The following is a 10,054-nucleotide window of genomic DNA, read 5'->3' on the forward strand; positions in this document are numbered from 1 at the left end:
GGTCTGATAAAAATTTTACTGGACAAGTCTTCAATCTGCTTCTTCAATTCAGATAATTCTAGAGGTGACATCCGGTATGGGGCAAGAGAGATAGGCCCCACGCCAGGTAACAAGTCAATTGCAAATTCAATTTCCATCTCTGGAGGAAAGTGCAGAATTTCATCCGGAAAGACATCCTCAAACTCAGAGACAATCGAAATAACAGAAATTGGCTCCTTGTTAACGCCAACCAGACCTCCTAATAAAACATACCCGGAATCTCCTTCCTTCAAGGCCTTTACCACCCGAAGTACAGACAAATAAGGAGACTCCATTTCTTCATCATGAGATGAGACAGAAATGGTTTTACTGCAGCAGTCAATCTTCACACAGTACTTGGACAACCAATCCATCCCCAGAATTAAATTCACCGAGGCAAGATGTAATACAATAAAATCGGCAGAATATTCCCTGCCATCATACTTGAATTTCACATTTTCACAAACATAGTCTTCACTAAAAACACTTCCCACAGCTGTAACAATACGCATAGGATTTTTCATTTTTATCACATGCAGACCAAATGCTTCAGCTACATAATCAGCAATAAAATAATGTGTGGCACCAGAATCAAACAAAACACTAAGCATTTCATCACGAATAGAAATCATACCTCGCACCAAACTAGCTGACCTCTCAGCCTCTTGCTGAGTCACTGCATATACTCGGGCAACTGGAGGTGGGAGAGGTTGAGATGGTTCCTCAACCACAATAGGAGCCGGAGTAGCCTGAATAGTAGAAACATGTCCCCCATTAAAGGGAAAGTCCCTAATAAAATGCCCAGGTTGGCCACATTTGTAACACAGTCTTTGCTCTTTTCTGCAAACCCCTGCATGGACTTTACCACATGTAGCACATAGAGAAGCAGAGTTAATATTTCCAGGCTTAGAATTTCCCGCCTTTTTGAACTTACCATCAGACTGTCTAACCTGCAACCCTTTTCCTTTAGAATTCCCAGAAGTGTTTTTAGGACCAGAATTAGGAGCAGATTGATCCTTATGCTTCCTTCTATAGTACTCTTGAATTTTTTTACACTTTTTAACGAGTGCAGCAAAAGTATCAAAAGTGTGTCCTGCAAGTTTTTCAGAAATATTATCATGTAGTCCTCTATGAAATTTAAATACCAGATCATCCTCAGGAGGTGGAGCTCTCTGGAATGAGAGTATTTGGCCAGCTTATTAAACTTATTCAGATATTCATCAATAGACATCCGGCCCTACTTTAGTTCTTCAAATTCACCCTTCTTCCTTATCCGGGCTTCAGCCGGAAAGTATTTCAGCAAGAATTGCCTTTCAAATAAAGGCCAGGTAATAGCATGACCCTGACATTCCAAGGGCTGACGGGTATTTCTCCATCAATCGGTTGCATCATTCTGCAACATATAAGAAGCATACAACAATTTCTGCTGATCATCACACTCCATGACAGTAAAAATGCGATCCAATTCTTCTAACCACTGAATTGCAGCAATAGGATCAATGCCTCCTTTATAATTTGGTGGTGCATGTTTTCGGAAGGCATTAAGCATTCTTTCTCTTTGCTCTCTATTAGTGGTTGGCTGTGCCACACCACCCCTGTGACTAGATTCTTCATTCATATCATTATTTCCTTCACCCTCCACAACAATGGGATTATGAGGAGGAGGAATATGCTGTTGTGGTTGTGGCTCAAGCTGTGGCTGTGGCTGTTGCAAAGGCTGTGGCTGTGGACCTTGCCCACCAGCCCTCACCTCAACCAAGAGTAATCTCATCATTTCAATATTTGCCATTCTGCTTGCTGCCATCATTTCTTGATTGGCCAACCTATTAACCTCTAACAGGTCTTGATTTGCTTTCATCATCACTTCCAGCTCTCGTTGCCTAGCTGCAGCCATATTTTGTTGCATCTCAGTTAAGGCCGTTATCATTGGATCTGGCAGTGAAGTATTTCCCCGCTGATTTATTCGGGGTCTCGCCAAATCTGCTAGAATAGGATCTGTCGGGTCAATAGGAGGATCAGGAGTCCTTCTTGGACGAACCATAATTCTGCACATTTTACACAAAGGAATGAGTTAGCTACGCTCACACTCAGTGATCAGACATGCATATCATAGGACTCCAAGAGAAACTCAAGAAGATCATAACCCGAACAGTTTATGCATTATTTCACAAGCTCTCCTAGAGAAACCTGGCTCTGATACCATAAATGTAACATCCCGTCTCGAGCCGGTTCAATTAACATACACATGATATAAACAGAAACAACGGATGACTTAACTTACGAAAATATGAGCTAACTTTTTCTTTTTCTAACTTAATTCTTACTCGGCATAAACGAAAATCAAGCAGAGTTTCCTCTATAAATCGGACAACTGGGGATTTTCCAATCCCACTCAGAAGCATTTCCTGATAAACAGTTTATACAACATATCAATTCAGAAATACCAGATATCCAAATATAATCAAATACCCATACATGGGTGCATGCATAACATGGCTCCGTGCCACTATATCTAACAGCACGCCTTCAAACGTAAACCTATCTGAATACTACATCATCATATAACGTTCCTGAATACTCAAATGTACATGCATCAAACTAACAGACATGTACAAAACATATACAGGCCATATACAAAATAAAGGATCAATGTCATGATCCATCAAAGGCAGAAATACAAAACGATGTGAATATACTTCCAAAAAGTAGTAGCCTACAGCCACTCAAAATCTGATCCGTCAACTGCCTCAGCCACGTGTCGCGTCCCTGCCTAGTGAGGACTCACCGGGAATCTGGGAACCTGAAAATATGTCCCCAACGAGGGGTGAGATTACAAATCTCAATAAGCTCCAGGTTTATAGAGAATTCTCCATACCCCTGGCTCACTCCTGCATGAAAGTCAGATACAGAGTATACGAATACAGCATATAACAGATATCGTAACAGAACAGAGCATATATCCATATCATATCAGAGATGTGCGCCGTCATTCCCAAGGGAGGACCCCAAGCAGAAATCAATGCACGTGTTCTCGAGGGAGGACCCCAAAGCAGAACCAGACATATCAGAGATGTGCGTCGTCATTCCCAAGGGAGGACCCCAAGCGGAAATCAACGCAAGTGTTCCCGAGGGAGGACCCCAAAGCGGAACCAGACATATCAGAGGCATACACCATTAGTCCCGAGGGAGGACCCCAAAGCGGACATCAGGGTACTATACAATCAATGGCCAGAGATTGTTACAGAAATCATATTACAGAAGTCATATCAGAGCAAAACATATCATGTTATCAAATAACTCCATACGAATGCATCTATACAAAGCATCTAAATAACAGTCATACAGTCCAACCATAGTTCACTAACCATGGTGGAACACTCAAGCAGGAAAAGACTCCTTAAACATAGAGCTTACCTCTTGAAGCTTTATCAATCTGCTTACTTGTGACACTAGTTACTTTTATATCTTCAAGAGATTTTGATCCTTTTCAGTCCCTAGGTACACCTAGAGCAAGAATCCACAAATACAATTTAATAAAATGCCATCATGCCTAGCTTTCACATAAGGCATGCATTTTATCGCTTCTTTTCGTTTCTTTATGTTTTTGCCAATGCTATGCCAATACACAAGTCTAGACCACCTTATACTCGTTAGGATTTCCTTAATTTAATCAAGTGTTCACTTGAGAATTTTCAACATAATTCATGCCATTTTCTCTAAAAGGCCGTGAACCTACCTTTAGGAACTCAATGTATTTTTCAACCCTTATTCAAGCCATTTCACTTCTTTACTCATCAATTTTATACAATACATTACAACACATTTTATTAAAATAAAATGTAACAAAATATATTCCTAAGCCACCCTATTGGTCGAACTCCACAAGGACAATATGCAAATGGGTTCTTTTCTTTTTAATTATTCTTTCTTCCCTTAATTAGCAACTACACATACATAAATATATATGTTCATCAAGTCTCAATTAATTTTGTTATGACAAGCTCCTCTAAAGCCCCCAAGGCCGAAGCATAAGGGCAAGTATTTATAGGATTTTTCCTTTTAGGCCTTCTTCCTAATTTCATACTTAACAAAACACAATAAACCCTCTTAATACATCAACTAAAATTTTCACAATGGACCCTATTAAGGCCGAAACCTAGAGAGAAAGGTATATAATTTTTCTCTAATTTTTTTATATACATACAAATGCTCATTTTCATTTCCTAAATCCAAAACAACCAAGATTCATCATCTAATCAAAGTTTCACACCCAATTCTTTCCCACTAAAACATAATCATAACTTTTATAACATAAATCATCAAGATACTACTATGGAAATAGAGGTTCATTACCTCCAAAAGCTTATACAAGGTCAAGAAGGTAACCTCCAAGCAAGTCTCCACAAAAAATCCCCTTTTTTCACCTTGGATGAATAGTGCTCCGAAAATGAGATGACAAATATCTTCCTCCACAAACGAAATCAGCTCAAATGGAGGGTTGGAATAGCTTCCTTGAATGATTTTCTATGAGATTGGTATAATGGGTGGAAGATTTGGTTGCTTAATCATGGAGAAATCAAAGAAAAACAAAAACAAACCCTAAGCTTCCTTTTTGTTAAGGGTAAGACCCAACAGAGACGCAAGAAAATGAAAAGAAGAATTTTCAATGTGTTTATTCAGAATGAATGATCTTTTTGTTACAAGGGACCCCTTATACTAATCCTCTTCTAACTTCCCACGTGCCTTCCCTTACAATGGACACATAGATCCAACTAACTAACTAACTGCCACCTCACTAGCCAATACCTAGCCTTTTACTATTATACCCCCACTATGACACTGATATACACAAGTGTACAATTAAACATCTACTACAAAGTCCTTAACCCACATAGGGGCTCCTCTACTTCTTTTGCCCGTAACAATACCCCTGTCTACCAATTCAACCTTGTCCTCAAGGTTCAGCTGGGGATAGTGCAGCTTGAGTTCCTCTTCATCCTCCCAAGAAGAATCTTCTGGCAAGGAATGAGACCATTGAACCAACCATTGCGTACCAGATTTATGTTTATCAGATACCGTCCGAGACATTAAAACAGTTACTGGCTCTTGGACAGGAGAATTGCCATGGCTAAATTCAGGTACAATTGGAACTAAATCAGGATGTTGTCCCTTAAAAGGTTTCAAGACCGACACATGAAAAGAAGAATGTATCCTACACCCCTCTGGAAGTTGCACCTGGTAAGCGACTGGGCTCAACACTTTAATAATGGGAAAAGGGCCAAAGTACCTTTTGGCTAGCTTCTGATTTGATCGCCTTGCAATTGTCAATTGCCTATAAGGTTGGAGTTTCACCAACACCAAATCACCCACTGCCAGGGATATATCTGTTCTATGTTTATCTGCCTGGATTTTCATGGGATTTTGAGCTCCTTGCAAGTGATGTTTAAGTTGAGCAAGTAGCTCATTGCGATGGACTAAGGCTGTATCAACTGCTTCAACCTTGACTGATCCTCTAGGATAATAAGGAATCATCTGAGGCAATTTCCCATACAAAGCCTGAAAAGGACTCATACCAATTGAAGAATGGTGAGCTGTATTATAATGCAATTCAGCCCAACTCAAAAAGGAGGAGCACTTGTGATTCTCATCAGAACAGAAAGCTCTAAGATATTGCTCTAAATATCTGGTAGTCACTTCAGTTTGCCCATCAGATTGAGGGTGGTAAGCTGTACTTGTGTGCAACTTAGTCCCACTCATCTTAAACAACAATGTCCAAAAATGACTGAGGAATACACGATCCCTGTCTGAAACAATAGACTTTGGATATCCATGCAATTTCACCACCATGTCACAAAACAAGGATGCTACTTTGGCTGCTGTATAAGGATTGGCCAAAGCTCCAAAGTGTGCATACTTTGAGAGGCGATCAACCACTACAAGGATGACTGAAAACCCACGAGATAAAGGCAGACCAGTAATGAAATCCATGGTAAGATCTTCAAACACCCCAACTGGAATGTGCAAAGGTTGCAGCAAGCCAAAAGGAGGAGTGGTTGCTGTTTTCACCATTTGGCAGATGGGGCAATTCCCAATGAATGCAGTTACCTCCCTTCGCATATGATACCAAAAAAAAGATGCTGACAGTCTGAGTAATGTGCGGGTCACACCAGCATGCCCCCCAATTGGAGAAGCATGTGCTTCACTAATCAAAATTTGCTTTAAATCAGATTTGGAACTTAACAGCAAACGATCATTGTAATACAGAATTCCAGCTTTTGCTGAAATTTTGGGATCAACAAACTCCCCACTTCTCAACTTGTTATGAAAGGCAATCAGCTCTGGATCAGAAGCATTTTCCCTCTTTATTTGCTCAATGATATCAAATTTAACTTCTGAAATCAATGTCATAACAGTACCTGCTCTCTCTTCCTCATACATTCTAGATAAGGAGTCAGCTACAACATTGGAACTACCAGGCTTATTCAATGACAAAATCATATCCCATCAATTTACAAGCATACCTTTGTTGTTCCAAAGTCTGAACTGTTTGGGAAAGTAATTCCTTCAAGCTCCTATGGTCAGTCTTGATAACAAACTTGGAACCAAGCAAGTAATGCCTCCACTTTTTCACTGCTTCAGTTACAGCAAAGAGTTCCCTGACATATGTTGAAGCCAACTGCATCCGAGGTCCCAATTTCTTGCTAAAAAAAGATATGGGCCTATTGTTTTGTAATAAAACAGCTCCAATGCCAATTGAAGAGGCATCAGTCTCCACCATAAAAGGAAGAGAAAAATCAGGTAGGATAAGGACAGGGGTTGAAGTCATGGTTTCTTTGAGTAATTGAAAAGCTTTATCTGCCTCCTCAGTCCACTTGAAGGACTCACTTTTCAGCAATTCCGTTAAAGGGGCTGCCAATGTGGCATAGTGACAGATAAATCTTCGATAGTAGCCCGTAAGTCCAATGAATCCTCTTAACTGTTTCACATTCTTTGGTTTGGGCCAATCCATCATAGCACTAATCTTCTTAGGATCTGCCTTGACTCCATCTCCTGAAACAAGGTGCCCCAAATAATCAATTTCTAGCAAAGCAAATCCACATTTATTAAGTTTAACCTTAAACTGGTTCTGCTGCAAACACTCCAAAGCTATCTGCAAGTGAAGCAAGTGTTCCTCAAAAGAGACACTATAGATAAGTATGTCATCAAAAAATACTATGATAAATCGTCTCAAATAAGGTCTAAACATCTGGTTCATTGCCGATTGGAATGTAGAAGGAGCATTGGTTAAGCCAAATGGCATCACCAAAAACTCATAATGGCCATCATGAGTTCTAAAGGCTGTCTTGGAAGTGTCTTGAGGCTGCAACCTTATTTGATGATAGCCACTCCTTAAATCCAACTTGGAGAACACACTAGCCCCCTTCAATTCATCAAGGAGCTCATCAATAGTAGGAATTGGAAAATGATCCCTTACTGTTATTTTGTTTAGAGCTCTATAATCAATGCACATTCTCCATGAATTGTCATGCTTCTTTACAAGTAAAACTGGCGAGGAGTAAGGACTTTTACTGACCTTAATGAATCCAGAAACCAACAGATCTGCCACCTGTTTCTCAATTTCAGATTTTTGGTGATGGGCATACCTATACGGTCTTACATTAACTGGTGTTGACCCTTCTGTCAAATGGATAGCATGATCATATTCTCTAGAGGGAGGTAGACCCTGAGGTATTGTGAAAACCTCTTGATAGTGGATCAATATGTCCCACACAGCTGAAGGAACTGTATCTTTCACAGCTAACAGTTCTGCTATGGCATTGGTTGGATTAGCACCCACTACAGTGTTAGTTGCAGGTACCAATGTAGACAACACAAAACATTCAGCAATTGAATCCTCCCCTTTTCCTCCTTGCCCCTTCAATAGGATCCTCTGACTATTCCAATTGAATTCCATAGACAAATCACTATAATCATGAATAACTCTTCCCAAAGAACTCAACCATATGATGCCCAAAATAATTCCCAACCCAGTCAAATCAATGATCCATAAATCGACAACAAATTCATGCCCTTGAATGTTCAACACAACAGCTGGGCATTTTCTGTCACAAACTAAAAAGTCTCCATTCCCCAAAAACACTCGCATTTTAGGTATTTTAACCATAGGCAAACCCAAACTAATAGCCAAGTCTTTCTGCACAAAGTTATGCAAGCTACCAGAATCAATGAGAATAGGAACTAATCGTCCATTCAACCGAATTCGAAACTGTAATGCTCTTGGATTCTGGTCACTGGACATGGAATGAAGTGCTGCATCCATGTGATGTAATTCTGACTCCCTAGACTCCTGTTGAAGCTGCTCTGGTTGCCAAACTATGTTTTCCTCAGTTTCCTCCACCTCTTCCTCCGAATTACCCACCATAAACAACATTCTCCTTTACAAACATGCTTGGAATTCCACTTCTCATCGCACGTATAACACAACCCCAAATCCCTTCTCTTTTGCAGATAGTCATTAGTCACTCTCCTACTAGATGCTGGAGGAGGTAAGGCCAAAACACTCGGTTTATGGGGTGGCAAATTAGATGTTAGAGCTGGTAAACTGGATTTGTTGTAGGAAACCCATGGAGTATTGGAATTAAGTGGTTCAACAGAAAGTGGTTTAGAAAAAAATTTCTTGTTAACAGAAGACAGAGACACACGAAGTTCTATGTAGTGGGCTTCATATGTCAAGGCTAATTGCATTGCTTGATGCAATGAAGTGGGTGTATGTAATTGGATGGCTCTCCGCAAATCATCATGTAATCCAGACACAAAGAAGCTCATCAAAACTTCATCAGAGAATTCAGTTACCTGATTAATCAATGCTTCAAAACGTCTGATGTAATCATCAAGAGCTCCCTCTTGAGTTAATTTCGATAACACACCTCTGAGATCAGTGTATCTGGTCCCACCAAAACGTTGCTTAACTGCAACCTTGAAATGCTCCCATGTTTGGATTGTGTTCCCACTAAACAACCATTGAAACCATGGTGCCGCCATTCCTTCCATCTTCATACCTGCCAATCGAACTTTAAGAGGCTCTGGAATCTAGTGCAACCCAAAGTACAGCTCCGTTCTGAAAATCCAACTCACTGGATCCCTTCCATCAAATGAAGGCAATTCCATTTTAACAGATCGCATGACATTACGCGAATCATTAGGGTCGAATCGAAATTGATTCTGCCCTGGAGATTCAATGTTTCTGCCAACTGGATTGAGTCTTGTACCCCCTATATCACCGAGACGATTCTCGATTCCTACCATCGCAGCATGGATTTGTTGAAGCTGATTGGTGACAGTGACAAACTGTGTCTGATGATCCACATATTGCTGTTGCATGTCGACCAAACTGCGATCAACACGCGCCTGAAAGGAACCCAATTCCTCCGCTAGCTCCTGAAGTCTCATCTTCAACCAACGTGAGATCACAATATGAAAGCACCAATGTTAAGGGTAAGACCCAACAGAGACGCAAGAAAATGAAAAGAAGAATTTTAAATGTGTTTATTCAGAATGAATGATCTTTTTGTTACAAGGGACCCCTTATACTAATCCTCTTCTAACTTCCCACGTGCCTTCCCTTACAATGGACACATAGATCCAACTAACTAACTAACTGCCACCTCACTAGCCAATACCTAGCCTTTTACTATTATACCCCCACTATGACACTGATATACACAAGTGTACAATTAAACATCTACTACAAAGTCCTTAACCCACATAGGGGCTCCTCTACTTCTTTTGCCCGTAACACTTTTACCATGGCTGCCACGGGTGGGGAAGGGAAAAGGGAGAGAGAAAGTGTGAGGGAATAGTGAATTTAAGTGACTTAGGGGTTTTTAAGCACATGTGGCTTTTTAACCGGTTGTTTTTCTATCGCGTATTTTAACTTAAATTGACCCGGAACTAACTTAAAGTTACAGACATATTTTTTTTCTAAAATCATTTACATTAATTTTTATTTCTTACAAAACAATATTCATAATTCACA

At 40.2% G+C, this 10,054-nt stretch overlaps 1 protein-coding gene across 1 annotated transcript; it reads right to left on the reverse strand.

The window, feature by feature from the left end:
* Positions 1 to 6,496: 6,496 nt before the first annotated feature.
* LOC133315866 (uncharacterized) lies at positions 6,497 to 9,468 on the reverse strand. The gene is made up of 3 exons (XM_061517543.1): positions 9,154 to 9,468; positions 8,464 to 9,108; positions 6,497 to 8,422 (listed from the first exon to the last, which is right to left on the reverse strand). The coding sequence occupies exons 1-3, from the start codon at positions 9,466 to 9,468 to the stop codon at positions 6,497 to 6,499; spliced, it is 2,886 nt and encodes a 961-aa protein (XP_061373527.1).
* Between the last annotated feature and the right edge of the window lie 586 nt (positions 9,469 to 10,054).

The sequence above is a fragment of the Gastrolobium bilobum genome, unplaced genomic scaffold (assembly GCF_033153095.1).
Source record: "Gastrolobium bilobum isolate Gb01-03AN ecotype WA unplaced genomic scaffold, APGP_CSIRO_Gbil_v1 utg45968, whole genome shotgun sequence".
Classification (NCBI taxonomy): domain Eukaryota; kingdom Viridiplantae; phylum Streptophyta; class Magnoliopsida; order Fabales; family Fabaceae; genus Gastrolobium; species Gastrolobium bilobum.

Excerpts from the sequence above, each read along its gene's own strand:
- LOC133315866 (XM_061517543.1), bottom strand. The coding sequence starts at position 9,468 with ATGAGACTTCAGGAGCTAGCGGAGGAATTGGGTTCCTTTCAGGCGCGT. Across the intron at positions 9,109-9,153 it reads CATTTGATGGAAGGGATCCA|ATTCCAGAGCCTCTTAAAGT; the intron begins GTGAGTTGGATT and ends GGGTTGCACTAG. Across the intron at positions 8,423-8,463 it reads AGAAGTGGAATTCCAAGCAT|GAAGAGGTGGAGGAAACTGA; the intron begins GTTTGTAAAGGA and ends GGTAATTCGGAG.